The 24761-nt window shown below is 43.2% G+C and overlaps 1 protein-coding gene across 1 annotated transcript in view; it reads right to left on the reverse strand.

The window, feature by feature from the left end:
* Adgrv1 (adhesion G protein-coupled receptor V1) overlaps positions 1–24761 on the reverse strand; it is a 535418-nt gene that overhangs the window by 41781 nt on the left and 468876 nt on the right. Inside the window, exon 86 of the mRNA XM_045133393.1 lies at positions 22647–22768. Coding sequence (XP_044989328.1) covers positions 22647–22768 — 122 coding nt within the window. The remainder of the gene's footprint in view (positions 1–22646; positions 22769–24761) is intronic.

Here is a 24761-nt window from a genome sequence, read left to right on the forward strand (position 1 = left end):
GTTTGATTTTGCTCTTTCAATACTGGCCCCAAATCAGGCGGCAGCGTTGATCAGCAGGAGGCCTACCACCTGAGCCCAGAACCCTCAAACGTTTGACTCCGACCAGAAACTGTGGCCGGGACATTCAGACTACTTTTGGGCTAGCCGCCAGCTCCCCGTACCACAACAGAGATAGGTTTTGGTGACGCGCAGCATGGACGCTGCTGCAAGGCTGGCTGAAAAGTTGCTAACAGAGGCAAGAGACAATCAAGGGTGGTTTTCAAGCACCCTTGGGGCTGCAGCTGTGAGGCTCCTGTTGGCTGCACAGCAGCGATAGGCCCACGTTGCTCATCCCCTAGCAGCTCAGCAAACATGAGCCGTCAGCTCTTGGCTGACTTCAGGAATCCTGTTGCCCGTGATTCCTCACAGCACCTGCCATTGTTAACAGACACTGGGAATGTGCATTGACATGCAGAAATGGCCCAACTATGCTCATTCTTTTTTTCCTCCCTTATCCTTAGTGAACTGGAAAAATCCACCATGTCTTCTAGAACAATGGCAAAATTCCCTATCAGACCATGTTAGGTGGATGCTTTGGTTGGTGGGATTTTTTAAATTACTTATTTATTTGACAGAAGGTGAGAGGAGAGAGAGAGAGAGCGAGAGCGAGAGAGAGAGAGAGAGAGAGAGAGAGAGAGAGAGAGAGAGAGAGAGGGAACAAGGGAGAGACTGTGCATATGGCCTACATGGGTACTGGAGAATCGAACCTGGGTCTTTTGGCTTATAGACAAGTGTCTCAACTGCTAAGCCACCTCTTTAGCCCTGCATTTTTTTTTTTTTTTTAATGTAGAGGAAAGTTCTTGTGTGCTGAATGAAGGCTTGCTCTCTCCGTGAAAGTTCTTCCCAGTTATTGTTGCGATTACTAGGGGCATCTCCACTACATGGAAGTGACCAAGATTGATAAAAATGAAAATAATGGGATACAATAGGAAACAGATGTTGAAATGGGGGAAAAAAAGGATAGATTCCAGCTGATGAAATAGAGACAGATAGAGACAGCAAGAAAGAGAATTGCCTGTGATACTAGATCATGGCAAACAGCCCAAGTACAGAAGCACTTTGCCTGTACCATTCTCCGAGCTTCTGTGCTATAAAGATGAAATGGGGTTTTATTTCAACTCTGACCCATGCTGTGCACTATACTGCAAGAGCTGCTGCGTAGTTAACTCAGTGAATTCCCAGTGCATGGTGAAGTGCCACCGTGGTGAGGGCATGGAGGATTTTTAAGTCATGGCCCTGTTCAAGGTTATTCTCTGGATCACAATTTTGGGTTATGTACTTATGGGTTAATTTACATATGGTAAGTTCCTTTTATGCTGTTCTAAGCTCACTTTTCAGAGCCAGTGTGTGCAGGGTGGGGGGACAGGGTGGGGAGGAGGCAAGACATGGGTGAATGTAGCTCTGCAGTCCAGTAGAAAAGACTTCCTGGTGGGTATCTTTGAACTTGTCTTTGTAGATGGAATGCAAGAGGTCAGCTCCAGACTGTACAGTGGTCAAGGTATTTACATTATTTTTGAATTCCCTACAGTTTTCTAACTGATCACATAGTACTGTAGCACCAGTGCTTGCTCTGGTCACTTCAGGGGTTTTTCAATCCATTTCCCTTGATTCTGCTACAGAAACTTCATTCAGCTTGAGATACCCATGTTCTCACCCTCCCATTCCTTTGCATGTTCCTTTCTCTACTAGAGAGAGACTCACCAGGTCCACCCAGGCTCTGTATCCTCTGCTGCCAAGCTCAAAGACCACTTCTTACCTAGAGCCCTCTCTGACTTTTCTAGATATCCCTAGGAACACCTGTAACTAGTATTATTATTACTAATGATGTTTACAAATAACATTAGAGAAATCCTACCTTAACAGAAAGAGTAGTAAGTAGTTTCTCTCATCCAAGTACTAACAAGGCCCAACCATGCTTAGCTTCCATGATCAGGTAAACTCAGGGTGACATGACTGTAGATCAGCGTAGCCAGTAATTTCTGAGAACTGTTCTACTTTCGCCCACTTGGCCATGTTTCTCATGCCTACGTGGCCTCCAACCTACCATGGTTCCAGTCATGTTCTTTGGACTCCACAATAACATGCAAGCAACACAGATGCAGCAGAAATTACTGTTGGTTAATCTTGACTGTCAAACTGATTGGCATGTGGGTTGCTTAGGAGATTGGTAAAGCACACCTCTGAGTGTGTCTGTGTGGGTATTTTCTTGAAAGGATTAACTTAGGAGGAAACTATCCCTGAGTAGGGGTGGTACCATCCCATGGTGTAGGGAACTAGAAAGAATAAAAGGAGACAAAGGAGAAGGACAGCTCGTGCAACCATACTCTCTCTGCTTCCTGGTTCTAGGGAGTAAGCTGCCTACTGGTAAGGACTAAAACCTGTGAAACTTATGAGCCAAAATAAATTTTTTCTCCCTTAAGTTGTGCTCAGATATTTTATCACAGCAATGAAAATCTCACCAATACAACCATGCTCTGACTTTTAAAAATTTTGATCTTCTCCCTGGCTAGTCTGTCAAATAAGATACTCTCTCAAAGTGCTGGGGAGCGACAGCAAAACCACAGGTCCCAATGAGCCATGGGTCATGAGGTAAGCAGTCAATATTCTTCAGTGTACTATCTTCAATAAAGCATCAGCTACTGAACACATCACTGTAAAATGGGCTCTGTGTTAGATCATTTTACCAGCTGCAGGCTAATGTAAGTATTCTGAACATGAGTAAGGTGGACTAGACCAAGCTGGGGTGTTTGATAGGTTTACCAGTTACTTTTTTTAAAGCTGGAACAAAGTACTTGACCAGGAAGAACTTATGGAAGGAAAAGGACTTCATTGTGAAAGGGAAAACATGGCTGGAGCAGGTATCACACTATCAAATCAGCATGAAGTAGAGAAAGAAGAGTAAAAAGGACTGAGCTACAACCACAAAGGCCTACTCAGTGGCACACAACCTTCACTGAGGGCCCACCTCCTAAAGGCCCCGCAATCTTCCCACACAGCACTGTTCTTCGAGGGGCCACGCGCTCAAACACAATAGCCAATGGGACAGGGCACTACATTCAAACTACCACAGTAGGTTAGGTGCATTAAATAAATTTTCAGCTTCTAGTAGTTTCAACCTAAGATGAGTTTGTCATGAATGAAAGCCATGATAAATGAATACACATCTGAATCATGTTATTTTTATTATCCAGTGCTCTCAAGGATCTTATTTTAGGTACTGTTTTTCTCTTCACATTTTGTAGGGGGGAACCAAGCTGCACAGAAATTTGATTATTTTTTTCAAATGAGATCTTGACAGCAATAAAGAATTACTGCATGATAGAGTTAGCATTTAATGATGAAGTGATTATCAGCTGCATGGCTGTTTATTGTACAGGTTTTCAAATATTTTTAAATGTAGCATTTATGTGCGTGTTTTCAGGAAAAAAAAAATGAAAATTGAGGTTTCACATGTGCAAAGTGCTCTTCCTCAGTTCCATAAAGGAGCAAAGAAACGCTTGCAGTGCACCTGTGCATGAAGAGGAAGGAGGGAGAGCACAGAAGATGTCTGGGACCGGTGGTTGTTTGTGGGAGAACTAGGATTTGGTTCCAGCCCCAGTCCTGGGTAAGCGGCTACTCTAGAGGTTCCTGCCGCCCTCTCTGCTCTCAGTGCTCCAATTCAAAACAACAGTACGGCAAAGAACATGCATATTTGAAACCTTTACAAAAAAGAATAAATAATAGTGTTCATAAAACTTTTTTGTGGGGGAACCAACTCAAAACATTGTTCATCTTTGTAAAGTTTCCAAATCAAAGCATAAACCATGTCTCAGGTAAGACAGGTCGGATTCTACTCATTTTGTAGCTGAAGCAATTCCACCTCAAAACCCTGGTCAAGGTAAAACAACTAGCTAGAGAGGAGAGAGGTCTGTGCCTCCTCATTCTTCATTGACAGCTTTGATCATAGGTTATCATGATCTGTAAAAACAGCCCACTCCACAGAATTTTCACAAACATCTGCTTATATTTGAGCTATATGGAAATGCACTTTTCATTTTTTTAATGACAGTGTCCTTAAAATATTACTTTTGGCCCCAAATGAAAAGAATTAGAAAAAAAAAATTTAAAAGGAAAAGTGACTTAGCAAGTCAATCTCTTCAGCGTTTATTTGTCTATAAAATGAAGTCTTTGGTCCAAGATCAGAATCTGTTCCAGTGATAAAAGTGTGTTTGGTGCCTTCCATATGAGACAAGAGTGGTGTCTGCTGTTACAGGGAAAGGGCAAGGAGGCAGGACAAAAACAACGTGATTGGGCGAGCAGCAAGGGGCTGCTGTCAGTGGAGGCACTGTGAGAAGTTCAGGGTTGCAGAATGTTGGCTATTTAGCAACTGAGAAGTGAGAGGTCCTCAGAAGACGGAAGGTATAAGAGAAAGAAGAGGGCCGGGATGCGTTCCCTGCAGCCTTGGGGTATAGTGGTGGCCGTGAAGGGGGCTCTTGGGAAGTGCACAGTGGTCGTCAGTGGACTATGGATGAAGAAAGGTGAGACGAGAACAGTGTTAGCGTCAAGACCAGGAATGCACGTGATGTGACCCCCCACACTGATTCCCAGAGCCAGGCTTCACTCAGGTTTTATATCAGTTTCCTACTCACTTCTCTACTTAAAAATGTGCATTCCACACTCAAGACAGAGGAGCACATGATGAGATTCAGTATCAAGGACTAACGAAATATGATTTTGTGTTGGTAGAGACGATTTTTCCGTTTCTGTGACTCTACTTTTCCTAATAAAATATATGATTTATATGGTTGAGAGGTATAATAGCCCCCACTGTGGACTTGGTCCAAGGAGTAAAGTAGTAAATTGTAGTGCACTAGGTAAAGCCGATCAGTTTAAAACACTGTGGGGTTTTTTAAATCGTGTATTTGTTTATTTTGATTTTTTAAATAATTTATATTTAAGTAACAACATACTGAAATCCTGAAGAAAAAGGTGTAGTGAGGATTTTTATAGGTATATCTCTTTTTATAAGGTTTAGAGAAACTTTATTAGATTAAGAGAAAGAAAGAGAAAAGCTACATAGAGCTCCTGCTCATGAGAACACAGGAGTGTTTAGAGCCCCGGCTTGTGCATGCCCATGCTTTATTCCTCTCACACATACACAAAGAAAGTTAGTATACTGAAGGCCCTCCATGGGATGACTGTTGTTCTTAAATGTATCTTAAACATAAACACTTCTAATAGACTCTGATAAACGTAAGTGCATGATCAACATTTTGAAAGGTATTATGAATGAACTTATTCCTAACACAAATTCAGACAGTCCCTGATCTAATGATGACTTGATATATTTGTTTTTCAATTGTACAATGGCTCTGGTTTCACTTGTAATACTATATCTAAAGTTACATAAGATATTCAACAGCTCATTATAAATTGGCTTTGTGTCAAACAATTTTGCCCAACTGTAGGCTAAGGTTCAAAGCCTGTTTAAGGAAGGCAAAGCTACGCTCTTTACCTTATAGCATTTTTAACATATATAGCTTTTCCTGGAGTGTAACTTTGTCAGTAGATGAGGAGCATCTATACTATTCAACAAAATGACAAAGACCCAAAATAAGAAACACTGAAAAATTTTCATACTTGGGATGAGCAGTGAACAAGGAAGAATCTCTGTATAACATTCTCATTATTTTTATAGCTATCCATCACAAAACGTGATAGCTTAAAAGTTTGTCATATGTAATTAGGTCATGTCTAGAATCATTGTAAAATTCATACAATAAGACTATAGGCTCTTCTACTCACTGCAGTCATTAGGGTTGCTCCGCGAACAATTATTTTTCCAGGATTTAAAGGTGTAAAGTATTTGAGAACTTTTGGATGAAAGTTACAGGCAAATGTGTTCATTGGCCATCAGCCTGCCTGACAAGTCTCCTTTAAACCTCTCAGTACTCCTTTCAGGAGAACACCAGGTGGCTAAACCAATCACAAAGTTAGGTTATACAATTGCAGTGAACTCTCTCTGCTCTGTTCTATCTCAGATGCTTCAATTCCTGCTAGTGCAGGAGGACGTCCAGGATAACAGAATAAATCTTCAGTACAGAATGCTGCACTATCTACCCACAGTGCACACAGGAGGACAGAACACAGTGAAACAAAACGGAGCAAGAATGACTTCTCAAGCTCCAATGCCTCCCTTTATTTTCAGGCCAACTGCTCCTAGAGCTTTGAGCACTGCCAAGGACCCCATCATTTACTGGCTCTATCAAGCCTCATTTTTCCAAGAACTTTATGTTTTTGTGTTTTCACTGCAATGACCAACCAAGTGGAAAAAAAAAAAAAAAACTTGAATTCAAGTATTTTCCTAGAAATATTAGCTGTACTTTGTACTTGCTATCATGATAATACAAAATAGTATTTACTGAAAATTAGTTTGCATTATGGATATCAGAAAACAGTGGAGTTCACAGATCAAAGTGTTACTTACTGGGGAGGTTAACATCCAGTTTGTTCTCTCCTGTTAACCTTAATGCTTGCTGCCCTGGGGTCTTTTCAGCCAGGTACTCCCCTAAACATGTTATAAATGCAGGCCTTGAGCTTTAATACTTGGTTTCTTATAGCACTGCCTTACTTTGTTAGTGTCTTGTATTTTTCTATTTAATGAGTTCTATCTATCATCTATGTATCTATGTTATGTATATATCTATCTATCTACCTATCTATATCATCTATCAATCCATCATCAGTCTATCCATCTATTATCTATCATTTATCTATATCTATCTATCTATCTATCTATCTATCTATCTATCTATCTATCTATCATCATGTGTCTGTCAATCCATCACCTATCAGGTCTATCATCATCACCATCTATCAATCCATCATCCATCTATTCACCATCTATTATCTGTCATCTATCTCTATATATCTATCATCATCTATCAATCCATCATCAATCTATTCACCATCTATTATCTGTCATCTATCTCTATCTATCATCATCTATCAATTCATTAACTACCATCTCCATCTATCTATCTATCTATCTATCTTCCATCATCCATTTATTTTTCATTTTTACATTACCAGGGATTGAGCCTAGGACTTCATGTATGCTAGGTATGCACTCTACCATACTGAGTATGTCCCCAGAATGAGTTCTACTTGAAGAGGTAAAACTGGCCATTCGTCTAGACAGAAGAGTCATTGCTAAAAGTAAAGGATTTAGAGTGGAGAAAACATGAAGGTGGGAAGGAGAAGCAGTGAAGAATGTATAAAAGCCAGAGATATACATCAACTTTATCTCCTTTTGGGGAGTTTTCCTGTATTTGGAGGGCAGGAGTCATGCTATTTCTATCTTTTCTTTAAAAGTGATTTCAAATGTCCTAGGCAAGCATCAAGAATTTCACTGGCTAACTGATCTGATGTTTGTGGTTAAGTCTATTAAGATTGGGTTAAGTTACAAACTAGGGAAATGAAAGCTAGGAACTACCTTTTGAAAAGCATATTCATTTGGAACCTGCTATGTGATGCTCCTGACTACCAGCTCCCTCAGTAAAGAGCTTCAGCAAAGTCCATTCCAGACCATGGTTTGGAGAGATGTGATTATAATGCCTATCAATGTTAAAATCCATGGACATTTGTTAAAGTACAGCTGAAAGATACTTTGAATGCTCATTATGCTTATTTATGCATTTTAATTCATTTTTATTTTATACATTTTACTTCAGCAAAAAAGATCAATTTGTTGGGCATGGTGGTGCACACCTGTAATCCCAGCACTTGGGAGGCAGAGGTAGAGGATCACCATGTGTTCGAGGCCACCCTAAGACTACATAGTGAAATCCAGGTCAGCCTGGGCTAGAGTGAAACCCTACCTTGAAAAAAAAAAAAAAAAAGAAGAAGAAAAAGGAGGAGGAGGAGGAGAAGAAGAAGAAGAAAGAAAGAAAAAGAATCAAGAAGCAGTTGCTGGCTACCTGTTGTAAGCATAGTATAAGCATAGTTTCTAGCTGCAGAAGGGCTAAATACACAGCAGTTTTCATGGTCTTTCTACTGCATACCCTAATGGCTGAACAGGTCACAGTTTACTGAATCCTAGTTCATGTGTTAGTAGGCCTGTGACCTTTTTCTGTTACATAACTTCTCCATGCTTCTCTTTCTCTATATTTAAAGTGACAGCATCTGCCTTGCTGATTCGTAGTATGACTAAATGAAACACACACAATACCACACATAACTACTGACATTGTGGTACACGTACACACAGGAGGATGTTCACTCTATTACACACGTACATGAACACATTCAAAACAGATTAATGACCTCGAATGACGGAATGTAAGATTTGGGGGGTTATTATATTGGCTCAAAGCATAAATTATATCTATTTTATTATTTTTTTCATTTTGAAAATCTTCCACTAAGGAACTCAAATTATTTTTATTAAACTGCATAAATATAAGATTTCTCCTGAAAAACTTTTCAAATGGCTTTCTTAATATCCTATTTTATCAATACTATTATGTTTAATAATCTTAGCAGCTAATTTTATTTCAGAGATAAAATGTCTTATTCTAGCAACCAGGAAAAATCTGATAAATATGTAGGGAAGTAATGAACTGGTCATGCATTTTACCAAATTTCTACCAAGTATCACATGTCAAGTCAAATACTATTTACCCCTCTTGTGCAAATGCTCCTTGACCATTTCTATTTCAATGCCTTTAGGAGGAGTCTGCTCTTCAGTTCTCCTGGAGCCCCAACACTTCCTACCATCTCATCACAAGCCCATTTCAACTTTATAAATTATGTGCTTGAATCTAAAGGTATTGGCTGCGCATTTACACAGAAATTGTGACATACAGCAGTTCCGTAGTATAAATCAAGGTCTGGTGGGTGGTTAAAGGATGTATAGGACCTGCATTGATGCTTATTCAGAGACAGAACCAGTGGTCTAAGAAATAACTCAAAGACCAAGATGATAATGTGATCTCTTTGGCTTCAGTTTTCTTTATATAGCCCATGGGACAAAATTTTGTCAGTGTTCACTGATTCATTTTTAACATTTTACATTTATAAAATATCACGTATTTTATGAATTTTATTTATATCCATACATGTTTACTTAATTCATGGGACATTAACTCAGGGATAGAATCAGCACCTATTTGGAAAACATACTAGAGCTCAGAGATGTCATGTCACTCAACAGGATCCCAACTGTTGGGCTGAGGATAGAGCTAAGGCAGAGTGCTTGCTGAGCATGCGTGAGGCCTGGGTTCAATCCTCTGCATGCAAGGAAAGGAGAACTGGATTTGCCTGACGACTGTATGTTTATTCTAGTCAACCTGACTGCACAAAATCAGAAACTGATGCTGCAAAATATATGTGTACAACATGTATTCTCAGACAATACAATTTTAAATCCTGAAAGAAAGGTAAACAACATTAAGGGAGGGAATGACCATGGGGAACAGAGTCTCAGATGTTACTGCTTACTTTGCTTTCTAAAAACTGTTTCAAAGAGGGAGTCTGGGGCTGGGGAGATGGTTGTTTGTAAAGTACCTGCCTTGCAAGCATGAAGACCAGAGTTTAATTCCCAGTGATGTTGTAAATGCTAGAAGTGGTGTTGTGGGCCTGTGACCTCAGTGCCTGGCAGTGAGAACAGGAGGTCCCTGAGACTCCCTGGCTAATCCAGTGTAGCCTCATAGGTGAGCTCGAGGTCAACATGAGCCGCCATCTTGAAGGTGGCGGACAGTATCCAAAGTTGTCCTCTGACTTCCACATGCATGTCCTCATGTGCATGTGCATGTGTGCCCACACACATGCATGTGCATTCACACACACACATGTGCATATCAGACACACACACACACTGGAACCCCAAAAAAGAGACAATCTTTTTTATTACTCTAAATCTGATATACTTGCCAGGTGTGGTGGTGCAGGCCTTTAATCCCAGCACTCGGGAGGCATAGGTAGGTGGGCAGCCACGAGTTAGAGGCCACACTGAGACTACATAGTGAATTCCAGGTCAGCCTGGACTATAGTGAAAACCCTACCTCAAAAAAAAAAAAAAATCTGATAGGCTTGCAACTTTCAGTATTAAGAGTATGCTAGATCTTCCTGCAAGTTTCCAAGAGCCAAAGAGAGGCATGCTCCATGGGTCATGTGGAAACAAAGTGGCCACACAGGGCCCGAGGAGTGGTGTGGTGAATATCTGAAGTGGAGCAAAAAAGGCATGAGGGAAGAAACAAGCTAAATGACGGGGTGGGTCAGCGCAGCAGTCACTGAGGCACGTGGAGAGACAGCACTGGGCTTCAGCAGGCGTGGTCCACGCATCATGCATGCTACAAAAGTTGCTTTGATGGACACATCTGCTGGCAGGTCAGATCCAGACACATTACCTGGAGAATGAGCTCAAACAAAGTGGAAATCCCATTCTCTGAAGAAGCTGCTGGCCAACCCACAGGCTAAAGAGAAGACAATGTAAGACACTGCCATTCATCGTCCAAGGGCGTAAGAAGGTCACATAAACAAGAGACATTTCACCACTTCAGATGCAACTCAACACTCAACAGCGTGGCACACCACCATCAAGGAGCATTCAAACACATCTCCTCCTTTCAGCTTCTGCACATTTATTTGTGAAGTTGAGGAAATGTTCAGGGGTGCTTTCAAGGGCACAGAAAGCATTTGTTAGACTTTCTGGATCTCATTCTACAAAGCAAACACAGTGACTGTTTTTCCTCTGGTGAGCTTGAAATAGCTCTGGGACAAATCAGTGATCGAGTCTCAGCCTCCCCTGGCTTCTACATGATGATTCCAGGGTTTTCTGGGAAGACCTCTTTTCCACTCTACGTGAATAGTTCATGCGCCAGTCCCCAGTGCAAACAAAGTGACATTTCTTATTATTGTTGGCTGTTGGAAAGCAATCGTGAAGCAAGTGCCTTGAAACAATTAGTCCTCTGTAACTGATTATTTAACAATGTGTATTTCCCAAGAGCTGTTTATCCTGCAAACAGGAATCAGCCAAGACTAAATATGTACTGTCTCTAAGCAGACACCTGTGCCGATCCCCCATGGGTGCTAGATGGGGATTCCAACAGAAGAGGCTTAAAGAAGGGATTTAATTTTGTCAGTATTCCATCTGAGATGGAATTGGTACTTTTGCAATAACAAAGAAATGTGCTATATTTCTTATGATATCTTAGGTGCTATTTTTATTTGGGGAACTCTCTTCAGAAAAGATGGCTTTAATTTTAGAACTGAAAGTGTGTGTGTGTGTGTGTGTGTGTGTGTGTGTGTGTGTGTGTGCGTGTATTCAAAAGAGATGCATGGAGTGCAAAGAAAGGAGAGAGGAAAGGAAGAATACTACAAAGGAGAGAATGGGGTACGGAAGAGAAGAACGTACTTTTTCTGTATAAGGAAAACACTGAGAGATTTCTGGTCCTTCATGTCTGCACTGTGCTCTTCTGAGAGGCTCGGGCTTATGAAAGACTTCCTCACTGTGCTTCAGTCTTTACAGTGACGGCTCCAGGCACTGAGAGGAAACAAGAGACTCTGAGGACACTTGGACAAACAGCCCAAGTTTCTGACCTATCCTACCTTTCTTCTACCTGAAAACTTTCCCTCAATATTCTTTGCAGAAGAGTCTGGTGCCATCGTCCTCAAGAGAATGCTTCGGATCTGGCTTAGTCTGCAGAATAATCGAGGGCTTTATTCAGTAAGTTCAGGTTCTGGATTAGGTGCTGGACTAGAAACTGCCCCCCTTGAGCCCAATGAAGAAGAGTCAGAATAAGGAAAATGGACTGCATTTTCAAGAATGAAAGAAAAGTGCTCCAGACATTTACAAAGACAATGACAGGATATTTGAAAATTGTGGAGAAAAGATGGGTGACTCACAGACAAAAAGTGAAACCCAACATGCTCCAAGTGTGTGGCTCCGTGGCAGGGAAGGAGAAACCTGGGGCGAGGTGTTGAGCCATCGAGGAGAGGCTCCTCAACGGGAAGGCCCTGAAGTAGATTGGAAACCATATCAAAATAAAGACATGTTAAGAACGCCAACACAGACACATGCTCTGACAAAGCAATGAGACACAACTCCTTCTACAGATCACGGCTCCCCAATGACCCAGTTCAAGACAGTGAATGGCGGAGATTCCAGATGGAGATTTAAAAGTTTACAGGTAAAAATGATGATCAAAAAGAACAGAAACAAGCTGATGAATGTAGCCTGCATCTAGTGAGGGATGTCAGAAAGAGAGAGGAAAAAAAGTAAGCAAAACAGATGAGAAGGTCAGCAGTATGCATGGAACAGTAAGTAGCATGGCTTTCAAGTTCTTGAAAAAAAAATGTAGACATGTTGGAAATGAAAAACAATGAATTAAATCAAAGAAAAACATGGTGGAAAGCATCACCAACAGTCTTTAGAAGAAGTAGTAATAGGACTGGAGAGATTGCTTAGTGGTTAAGGCTCTTGCCTACAAAGCCAAAGGACCCAGGTTCAATTCTCCAGGACCCACGCAAGCTAGATGCACAGGGTGTTACATGCATCTGGAGTTCATTTGCAGAGGCTGGAGGCACAGGTGTGTCCATTGTCTCTCATTCTTCTCTCTTACTCTGCCTCTCCCTCTCTCTCAAATAAGAAAATAAAAATAAAATATTCAAAAAGCCAATAAAGAAAAAATGAGCATGATGACATTCAATAATGCTCAGAATACAATCAATAAATCAAACCTAAAAATCCATTGGATATAAGAAGATGACAAGATAAAAACTCAAGGCATAAAGAATCCACTCAATAAATTATAGCAGGAAATTTTTCAAATCTATAGGAAGAAGTGGACATACAAACAAAAGAGAAACTTTTTAGAGCCCCAAATAGGGCTGGGTGTGGTGGTGCACACCTTTAATCCCAGCACTCGGAAGGCAGAGGTAGGAGGATCGCTGAGAGTTTGAGGCTAGCCTGAGAATACGTAGTGAGTGCCAGGTCAGCCTGGGCGAGAGAAAAACCCTACCTTGAAAAACCAATCAACCAACCAACAAACAAACAAAAATCTAGGACCCCCAAGTAGGCATGATCCAAGGAGACTCTCTCCATGACATAACATTAGTCAAGATATGAAAAATACAAATCCAACAAACAAATAATAAAAACTAGGCCTGGTGTGAGGGCACATACCTATAGTCCCAGCACTGGGGGACAGAGGTAGGAGGATCACCGGGAGTTTGAGGCCACCCTGAGACTACATAGTGAATTCCAGGTCAGCCTGGGCTAGAGTGAGACCTTACCTTGAAAACAAAATAGTAAAAACTATAATAGCAATACAACAGTTTACCTACAAAGGTAAACACATAGATCTCTCATTAGCAATACTGTAATTTATGAAAATATGGAACAATTTATTACTACTACTATTATTGTTGTTGTTTTGAGTACTGGCCTCCCGAGTGCTGGCATTAAAAATATGCATCTTGATGCCCGGCTGGAATGATACATTTTAAGCACTGAAAATACAAAACTGCCAACCAAGATGCTATATCCAACCAAGATAATTATTAAAACTGATGGAGAAAAGAAGAACATTTCTAGACAAGTTTAAGTGATGGCAGTGCACAATAAGCAAGTTAGCGTTGTAGAAGATCCTTAGGGGAACAGTTTACACAAAGGAGGGAGACAAAAATCCTCAACCAGAAGAGCACAGGGAAGAGCACATGTGACAGGAATGGATGAAGCAGGAGGAGCTAGGAAGAAATCAGTCATGCCCAACACCAAACCAATGGCCCCCGCATGGCAGCAGCAGAGAAGGAAAAGAACAAAACGAAGAAAAGAAAAAAGAACAACAAACCAGCAAAACACCAACAAAGGTATAAAAATTAGAAAACACTTCCCAATAATAACCTCAAGTGCAAATTATGAGCTAACTAACAAACAGGCATACATTTGATCATTGAATTGAAAAGTAAGACCATCTATCTGCTGTCTCCAAGAAACACACTCACGTTAAAAATACCCACAGACTGGGCTGGAGAGATGGCTTAGCGGTTAAGTGCTTGCCTGTGACGCCTAAGGACCCTGGTTCGAGGCTCGGTTCCCCAGGTCCCACGTTAGCCGGATGCACAAGGGGGCGCACGTGTCTGGAGTTTGTTTGCAGAGGCTGGAAGCCCTGGCGTGCCCATTCCCTCTCTCTCCCTCTATCTGTCTTTCTCTCTGTGTCTGTCGCTCTCAAATAAATAAATAAAAAATGAACAAAAAAAAAATTAAAAAAAAATACCCACAGACTAAGAGTCCAAGAATGGAAGTCCTTTCACACACACACACTTGTACATACATGTTTATTTTCACAATAGCTAGGAAATGGAACCAATATACATTGCCCTCAAAGATAGATGAGTAAGAAAAATTTGGCCCATACACAATGGAATTTTCCACAGTTATAAAAACTGGAAATCAAGGTTAGCATCTACAGGTAAAAGCATGGAACTGGAAGTTATGTTAAGCAAAGCATCTTAGATTCATAAAGATAAACGCCATGTATTTTCTCTCATGTGCAGATTGTGTGTGTGTGGGGGGGGGGGCTAAGACTAGGAAAAGGACCATGAAAATGGAGGAAGTGATCATAAAAGAAAGCCAGAGAGGAAAGAGAGGGACAGGGAAAACAGGTGACATGAAAGCAGAAATGAGTTCTCTTCTGAGAGGAGGATTAGCAGGAGGTAGGAGGGACAGTGGAGGGCAGTGGAGGACAGTGGAGGGCAGTTGAGGGCAGTGGAGGGCAGTGGAGGACAGTGGAGGGACAGTGGAGGGACAGTGGAGGGCAGTGGTGGGACAGTGGAGGGCAGTGGAGGGACAGTGGAGGGACAGTGGAGGGACAGTGGGGGACAGTGGGGGACAGTGGAGGGACAGTGGGGGACAGTGGGGGACAGTGGAGGGACAGTGGAGGGACAGTGGAGGGCAGTGGAAGACAGTGGAGGACAGTGGAGGGACAGTGGGGGGCAGTGGAGGACAGTGGAGGGCAGTGGAGGGACAGTGGAGGACAGTGGAGGGACAGTGGAGGACAGTGGAGGGACAGTGGAGGGCAGTGGAGGGAAGGTGGAGGGCAGTGGAGGGACAGTAGAGGGCAGTGGAGGACAGTGGAGGGACAGTGGAGGGCAGTGGAGGGCAGTGGAGGGACAGTAGAGGGCAGTGGAGGACAGTGGAGGGCAGTAGAGGGACAGTGGAGGGACAGTGGAGGGCAGTGGAGGGAAAGTGGAGGGCAGTGGAGGGAAGGTGGAGGGCAGTGGAGGGACAGTAGAGGGCAGTGGGGGACAGTGGAGGGACAGTGGAGGGCAGTGGAGGGACAGTGGAGGGCAGTGGAGGGCAGTGGAGGGATAGTGGAGGGTAGTGGAGGACAGTGGAGGGCAGTGGAGGGACAGTGGAGGGACAGTGGAGGACAGTGGAGGGCAGTGGAGGGACAGTGGAGGGCAGTGGAGGACAGGGGAGGGATAGTGGAGGGTAGTGGAGGACAGTGGAGGGCAGTGGAGGGACAGTGGAGGGCAGTGGATGACAGTGGAGGGCAGTGGAGGGCAGTGGAGGACAGTGGAGGGATAGTGGAGGACAGTGGAGGGCAGTGGAGGACAGTGGAGGGATAGTGGAGGGCAGTGGAGGACAGTGGAGGGCAGTGGAGGGACAGTGGAGGGCAGTGGAGGGACAGTGGAGGGCAGTGGAGGGACAGTGGAGGACAGTGGAGGACAGGGAAGGGATAGTGGAGGGTAGTGGAGGACAGTGGAGGGCAGTGGAGGGACAGTGGAGGGCAGTGGAGGGCAGTTGAGGGCAGTGGAGGGACAGTGGAGGGCAGTGGAGGACAGTGGAGGGACAGTGGAGGGACAGTGGAGGGCAGTGGTGGGACAGTGGAGGGGCAGTGGAGGGACAGTGGAGGACAGTGGAGGTACAGTGGAGGGCAGTGGAAGACAGTGGAGGACAGTGGAGGGACAGTGGGGGACAGTGGAGGGACAGTGGAGGGCAGTGGAGGACAGTGGAGAGACAGTGGAGGACAGTGGAGGGACAGTAGAGGGCCAGTGGAGGGACACTGGAGGGACAGTGGAGGACAGTGGAGGGACAGTGGAGGGCAGTGGAGGACAGTGGAGGACAGTGGAGGGCAGTGGAGGGACGGTGGAGGACAGTGGAGGGATAGTGGAGGACAGTGGAGGGCAGTGGAGGACAGTGGAGGGCATTGGGGAAGGAAAATAAATTGGAAAATTTTAATGACACACATGCATGAAATAATATAATGAAAACCATTCTTTGTATGCCAACTTGAAAAATTATATTTTAAAAGGATGCTTTAAAAGAAAAAGACCAGAGAAGAAGAGGAGGAGGAGAAGGAAGGAGAAGTAGGCAGAGAGGAGAGGGAGGGGAAGAAAACAGAAGACAGAAAATTGTTAGCAGGATAGGGTGCCACACACCTGTAATCCCAGCACTAGGAGGGTTGAGGCAGGAAGACCCATGAATTGGCATTCTTCCTGGGATACATGGAAAGTTCCTGCCCAAGCTGAGCTACATAGCCAGATGACATCTCAGAAAAAGCAAAGAAAAATGAATATTTTGGGCACTGTAGTTGCCACCAAGAAACAATTTTTCAAAATAGAAGTATTCCCACCTTCGAATCATTCATCTTCCAGCCACTTAAGACCTAGGGCTAAGAATGAAAATGATTTTAATCAGTTGATCCTTCAGTCTGAATGAAGGCCGTAAGTCCCCTGTTGTAACTCCCTCTGAAGCAGAAAGCGCTTCATAAACTCCCACTGAGAATCTCAGAGCCAGACGGTGGTAGAGAGAGCACGTTTAATCAGCTGAAGAGATGGTCAGCAGGACTCTGGTGTGGTTCCCTACCTGAACGACTTGGTTGTGTCACGTCCCAATAGTGTGCAACGCTCTGCTCTTTCCAGGAATGCATCCAAAGTGGAGCACAGTGAGTCATTCAGACAGCCGCTTTGGAGGATGCGAACCTTCTCCAGTAACATTCTCTAGCATCTCTGAGGAGCCCGCCGGTTACCACTGGCCACCATCGTCACCTTACACAGGACGCCCTACGTATCACAAAACTGCCCACCAGTGAAATTTCAATAGTGACAGTCCCGTAGGAAAAAGCCGAAAGTAAATGACATGTGTCAGGCTGAATGTGCCTGGTTCAGGTTAAGCTGAGACGTGTATTTTAGGACGCAATCATAGCTAGGCCTATGTACTTAGTAATGAGGGAGGCCGAGGAAAGCCCAGTCCGTGTGCAGGTCTCATGCAGAGAATCACCCTGGGAGCCCAGCAGTGGGCAAGTGTCAGCCGTCCCGAGCCTGGAATCTGAGGAGCTGCAAGCGTGGAACGGATGCTATTTCTGTACTATAAGAATTGATAGGGTTTCACAACTGCCTACCAATTGAATTCAGCCTGGTGACTAGTCTCATTCATTGTCATTTATTTAATTTATTTATTTGAGCAAGAGCAGAAAGAGGAAGATATACAGAGAGAGTGAGCGTGTTAGAGTCTCCAGCCACTGCAAACAAACTCCAGATGCATGCACCACCTTGGGCATCTGGCTTATGTGGGTACTGGGGAAGTGAACCTAGGTCTTTAGGTTTTGTAGGCAAGCACCTTAACTGCTAAGCCATCTTTTCAGCCTAAAACATTTTATTTTATTTTATTACCCATTCGTTGTTATTCAAATTTGAATATACCTTGGTTCCAATAATTTAAGAAACTTAGGGTCTGTAAGTATTAGCACAAATTCCCTTAAGAATGACAGATGCAACTCGTTTTTCTTTTAAAAGAGAAATTATTGGATTAACATAGCAGGGAAATTCAAAAGTGTTGCCTATTATGAATCTTCTGTGGCCAATACAGAGACATGTGAGTACAGTCACGCTAAGCCGCTGTCCTCGCGGGGTCTCCAGGCAGTTTGACAACGGCTGTCACTGGCTTCATGAAAACTTGAACAAATGAATGAGGAGCATCAGCAACTGTGTACAGGGGACATCTGTGACTTTGGCTTGGTGTCTCCTGTTGGCAGGAGAACCCTTTCTTCTAGTTGAAGTCCCATCCATGTGGTTTTCATGAACTCAACTTTGCTCCTTCTACCACTGGCATTAGATCATAACCTGGGTCTGGCTGGAGTACTGGTTACCATGTTACTGGCTCCTGGATAGGATGCAATGTGGGGGCTGAGTGCGACAATTCTGTCTTTCTTAGGACTTTGTTGCTTGTTTGTTTTTTCGAGGTAGGGTCTCACTCTAGCTCAGGCTGACCTGCTATTCATCTGTAATCTCAGGGTAGCCTCAAACTCACAGTGATCCTCCTACCTCTGCCTCCCGAGTGCTGGGATTAAAGGCGTGCACACCACCTCCACATAGGGTTTTTTGTTTTTTGTTTTTTGCTTTTTGTTTTTGATGCCAAGCCAGCTAGGGCTGGAAAGCTGTTAGGTGAGCCAGGTAGCAGTAACTGCACTTAGGGCACTGAGAAGTCCATTCAGCTAAAGGAAAGATAGGCCCCTACAGCTTTTGGAATTTGGGCTTGCTAGTTAAGTATGAAACGATTTCTCTTTTTGAAGTTCCAGAACCTTCATTTTTACACCTGAAAACAAGAACATCATGGAGAAGCAGCAAAACGACAACCATAATCATGCTGACATGTTATCTTGCAGCTACAGAAAGGAGAAAAAATTCTGAAGTAATCAGCTTAAGGGACACTTTCCACCTTTATTCTCTATGTTCTGATCACCATATTCAATATTTTAAAGTTTAAAACTAACCAAGAGAGTCATATAATGGTAGATCAACACAAGTTCAATTCTGTGGGAATGTTTTTCCCAGTTTAAGAGATCAGTAAGTCACACAAACAATAATAGACATATTTAGAATGATGATTTTATTCTAACCTTGTTCTCAGACATACATTTATCATGTTCTGCAAAGTATATAAATACGACATGTGTATTCTTTTAAATGCCTGGACATATTAGTATAGCAGCTTAATTGTCATTTCTCAGTGAATTAAGCTCATTGAGTGTGACTTTGAAAATGGTTTTAGTTTTTACTTAGTTTATATGATCTCCAAAGAAAGAGATCTAACTTTTTTGAATTCCCTCTGAAAAGCAGTATTAATCATCACGAGCCCTCCTCCATAGGTGTCCACAGCCTCTTCCTTAAGCATGTGGCTCAACAGGTTACCTGGGCTAACACTATATTCTTAAGTCTTGTATGTATTTAATTACCACTGGCTGGCTCAATTACAAATTTAACCTCCACTGAATCTTACTGATTTCCGTCTAAGCACGCCATTTCTTGACAATCTCCTACTACAGCTCCCAGTATTTACCTTCTACCTAGACCTTGCTCCATGCTTTAACACAATCTTTGGTGTGTGTGTGTACATGTGCACACGGCATGGAGTGCACGTGGGGGCCAGAGGCTACCTCGGGTGTCTGTCCTCGCCTTCTCCCTTGTTGGAGACACCACTATATGTGCCATAGCAACCTGAGCACTTCGGGGTTCCGTCTGTGCCCAGCTCCCACCTTGCTGGAGGAGTGCTGGGCCAACACCAGTTGTGTACTAGTGCATACAGCTCTGGGTGGGGTCAGGAGACCCGTAGTCACACCCGAGTGTGAGCACAGCCACCACCTTACCCACTGAGCCATTCGCCCGCCCTCCATACTTTTTGTGTCACCTTAAACTTTCAACCCATTCCTTTCTACAAATGACCTTACTTCCCAAAGTCTTAAGAACCGGAAGCACACTGCTACCCTTTCTCATATCTACCAGCCCCTCCTTCTTTCCTCAGCCACACCGAAGAACACAGCTGTCTCTCCTTCTCCTCTTGCTTCACCTGGGATCAAACTTGACATGCACCTGATGATGTCTTTGAACTCCTGATTCTCCTACCCGTTTCTCCCAAGTGCAGGGGTTACAGAAGTGCGCCAGAACCCCCAGCCCATCCATGGCCTGAACCTGATGACAAGCCTGTCCTACTCTCCCCCATCAGCGGCTCCCCTGAGCCGAGCAGCCTCTCTCCTTCTGGCATTACTTTGCCTTTCTCACATTCGACATTTAATTTCTCCCCCACCTCTAAACTGTGGCTCCTAAGCCAGTGGAATTAGCACTACCTGGAAACTTGTCAGAAATGTAAATTTTCCATCTACCCAGACCTACTGTGACAGCGACTCTGACAGTAAGACCAAATCATCTGCACACAAACAAGCCCTGCCACTGGTGGATTTTTTTAAGGTTTTTTTTTTTTAATTTATTCATTTGAGAGAGAGATAGAGAGTGGGAGGAAGGGAGGGAGGGAGGGAGGGAGGGAAGGAAGGAAGGAGGGAGAAAGAGGCAGAAAACGAGAATAGGCCTTCCAGGGATTCCAGCTACTGCATACAAACTCCAGATGCATGCATCACCTTGTGCATCTGGCTTATCTGGGTCCTTTGGCTTTGCAGACAAGCGCCTTAAGTACTATGCCATCTCTCCAGCTCTCCCTTGTGGGTTTTGATGTATTTTGTTTGTGAATTACTTACATTACTCCTCAGTTTTCAGCTTTTCACCCTTGTCATACTTCAGAGTAGGCATTGCTTCTTTTTGAGCATTTTTCCAACAATTCTAAACTCTTTTTAAAAAATATATTTTATTTTTATTTGACAGAGAAAGAGACGGGGGGGGGGGCATGCCAGGGCCTCCAGCCATTGAAAACAAACTCCAGATGCATGAACCCCCTTGGGCATCTGGCTAACATGGGTCTTGGAGAATCGAACCTGGGTCCTTTGGCTTTGCAGGCAAACGCCTTAACTGCTAAGCCATTCCTCCAGCCCAAGTAGCCTTAGTGAACACTGTTTAATCTGTCTGAATTTCCCGTCATGAGCCACCTACTCCTGATTGATGCAATCAGCCTTCTGAGGTGCTAGAGCCTCAGACAGCTGTGATGACTAAAGCACATCAGGTTCAACTCGAAGCCACACATCCCCCCGAGGGGCGGCACCTGCTCAGGGCTGAAAGCTGCCACCATGAATGCATTTCCTTCAAGAAAAGCTAGACATTTGGGCTTTTGATGTGACATTTAGTGTAGCAATTTTAATATTTGTATTTATTTATTTGCAAGGGGAGAGAGAGGGCTTCCAGGCACTGCAAATAAATTCCAGACACATGTGCCACCTTGTGAAGCTGGGTCCTTTGGCTTTGCTCACAAGCACCTTAACCACTAAGCCATATCACTGGCCCATAGTGTAACAGTTTTAAAAGTTTGCAGCAAATATTTCATGACATAACTACTTCTGTGTACCATTGTGCATCTGCCAAATAAAGTTCAGGAGCATGCTGTCAGCCACTGTGCACCTTAACCTTAGTTCTACTGGGCCTCAGGGATCCAAAAGGGACCAGGACAGAATCTCTGACCTGATGCTTCATGGGGGCTTGGTTCATGCGCTAGCAAGATGGAGGCACCAGGTCTCACTCAATCTTCATGGTGCTAATCACATGTCCCCTGCCATGACAAATTCCTGTAGCTGTTGCTCATGAGCAACTTTTATCAACTAGAAGCCAGGTGTTTGTGACTTTTCCCTTCTTAAATTAATGGCATCTTTTAATTAGATGTCATACAACAATCTATGTTCTAGCTCCTCTTCTTCCTCTCTCCCTCCATCTCTCTTCCTCTCCAGTATTAGGAACTGCACCCATTTTGTCTGCAGGCAAATGTCCTACCACTGAGATACAGTCCCAGACCAATCATGTGTCTCTTCAAGAGCAAACCTGAAAATTCTCCGGATCATATTTCAGCTGTATGCTATAATCCTCAATGCACGTATACACCATCCTTGTAATATGGTGGCCAAAAGAATGACTATATTGCAATACTCCTATAAACATAAGATAGTACTTATTCTATGACAGACCTTTTACTTTGGAAAATTAAGAATGTGTTTATTTGTTCCATTTGTTAATTTCAGGCACAATATTTTTCCATTTAATAACAACTCAGAACAATCAGCTTTAAAGTTTTCCAGTCACAATTTTTAGTTACACAATCCAAGTGTGCTCATAAAACCCACTGAAACTCAGTACTCATGGACTTGGGAATGTCAGTACATCAGAACATATTCACCCACTAAATATCAGATTCTAGAGGGGATTTTTGGACATTACCATTTCATTGCTCAACTGACCTAATTTCTAGAAACAGTTATGGTGTAAAAAATGGGCATGAGTCCTACAAAGTTGCTATCTGACTTAACATCAATCCTCTCAAAAAGAGTATGCTTTTTGTTACTATGATGTTGTACAAAAGAAAGAAGGTAAATATTTTGTTTTTCCTGTCTTTGTTTTGAAGTAGGGTCTCACTCTAGCCCAGGCTGACCTGAAACTCATGGTGAACCTCTAATCTCAGCCTCCTGAGTGCTGAGATTAAAGGCATACACTACTGTCCCTGGCTTGGTTTTCCTGTGTGTATGATAGGCAAGTTAGAATCTTAGCCATATTTCAAGTATTAAAGGTCTAATTCTCTACCATGTTATGGTGCACACAAAGTCATCTACATGAACACTCTAATAGTTGAATATTGATACGTGATGTTGATATTAACTCAAGGTGTTTTGTCAGTAATGAAAAAATGCCAGGCTTACCTGCAGACTGTTGAAAATGATGAAGAGAACCAACATCCAGAAGTGTCTGTACGCCACATGAAGTCCTCCCCACAGCCATGTCACAGAAATCAGGGCAAAGAGATGTAAAACCAGAGGAATTTCTAGAAATCATAAACAAACAAAAAAGGGAAAATGAGAAGAGAAAGCCTGAGGTTCAGAGTACTGCATAATCACACATAAGCACATAATGATTTGACGTCCTAAGATGACGCTCCGTGGCTGAGAGCCCACTTTGAGAAAACAACCTCACAAATCCCATTCTCATGCTACAGAGGAGAAGGTAGGTACATGGCTGAGTCTACATTATTTCCGCTTTCAAAAGGACCTGGAGAAGAAGAAGAAGGGACCTGTCCCTCTCCTAGGCTACCACCTGCTGGACTGTTTGGAAAGTACCACAAAACGCAGAAAACTGGTGGCAAATCTCCTTAGGTGCTCCTCCAGAAAATACAGGCTATGCTCCCCCAAATTAGCATATGCCAACAGGCACTTGAGTCAGAAAGTACATGAATCTCTTCTGCATGTGAGCAGGAAATCATGTGTCTACATCTTTGGTCCGACTCAGGAGACACCAGGCTTGATCACGAAGGTGGAGAGGCTAATTCTACCAGCGTGAGTGGGTTTCACCTATCATGGGCATGCGGCTGGTTCTAGTTTTCAGACACATTTATTCTGGGCCAAGAGAGTTGATTACCACTTTCATTTGTCCACTTGGCATATTCTTGGATATATGGGTTTTAGAATAACTTCACAGAGGGATGTTTTTTTTTTCAAGGTAAGGTTTCACTCTAGCCCAGGCTAGCCTGGGCTTCACTACGGAGTCTCAGGGTGGCCTTGAACTCATAGCGATCCTCCTACCTCTACCTCCGAGTGCTGGGATTAAAGGTGTGCACCACCGTGCCTGGCTTACAGAGGGAATTAAAAAAAATTTGTTTATTTTATTTATTTGAGAGTGACAGACAGGGAGAGAAAGAGGCAGATAGAAAGAAAGAATGGGCATGCCAGGGCCTCCAGCTGCTGCAAACAAACTCCAGACACGTGCGCCCCCTTGTGCATCTGGCTAACATGGGAATATGGCCTCGAACGGGGATCCTTAGGCTTCACAGGCAAGTGCTTAACCGCTAAGCCATCTCTCTAGACCGGGAATTTTAATATTGAAAGTGTGAGTTATGCGACAAGTGCTACGTGGCCTTGGCCACTGCAGACGCGCATGTTGTCAGGAAGGTGGAGGATTCGAGACGCTCCATGGCCCTGACAACACTCCCGGTGAATGTCAACCCCTGACTTACCCACCCTCAACATCTGAAGTCTTCACACACTACGGAAGTAAAACTTTTGCAATTTTTAAATTTTATTTTGTTCTGAAACCACCTCAAATGCACAGAAGAGTTGGATGTATAAGTAGCAACAAAGTGTTGTGTTTTCAAATTATTTGCAACCACATGGAAGTTGTGAGCCTGGCCCTTTGTTACCTTCTGAATGCTGTGATGTGTGTACAAAGACGTTTTCCTAGGCACAGTATAACCCAAACAGAGAAGCAACACTGAAGTAAGGCCCATTCACTTAGCCCAACAAGTTCCTTTTTACAGCACGAGCCAGCACTGCATAGTTAGCATGTCTCTGTAACAGCCTCTTGAATTCCCAATGGTTCAGAGGGTCTTTCACCCTGGCGGGTTTGGTGAGTGCAGGCAGTTTTTCTTGCAGATTACCATTATATTTGCATTTATTTGATGCCTTTTCATGGTTAGTTTTAAATTATAAACTTTGGCATAAATTATAAGTGGTGTCAGATTCTTCTAGTTCAGCTTGCCCTATTAGTGAAGACCCTTGTTCTGGTCCCTTCCCTAGGAAGGGCTGCATAGATTTTTCCATCCAAAGCCTTCTGGAAGGGAGAAGAAGTCTTTGTAATGAATAACTGCTTTGTTTGGCATCACTTAGAAATATTTAAACAAATTTTTCACTGCCAAATGTTTAGTTCATTCATTTATTTACTTTTTAAATTTTTTATTTGTTTATTTGAGAGAGAGAGAGAATGGGCATGCCAGGGCTTCCAGCTGCTGCAAATGAACTGCAGACACATGGTCCACTTTGTGCATC

Source organism: Jaculus jaculus, chromosome 14 (genome assembly GCF_020740685.1).
Source record: "Jaculus jaculus isolate mJacJac1 chromosome 14, mJacJac1.mat.Y.cur, whole genome shotgun sequence".
NCBI classification, from domain to species: Eukaryota; Metazoa; Chordata; class Mammalia; order Rodentia; family Dipodidae; genus Jaculus; species Jaculus jaculus.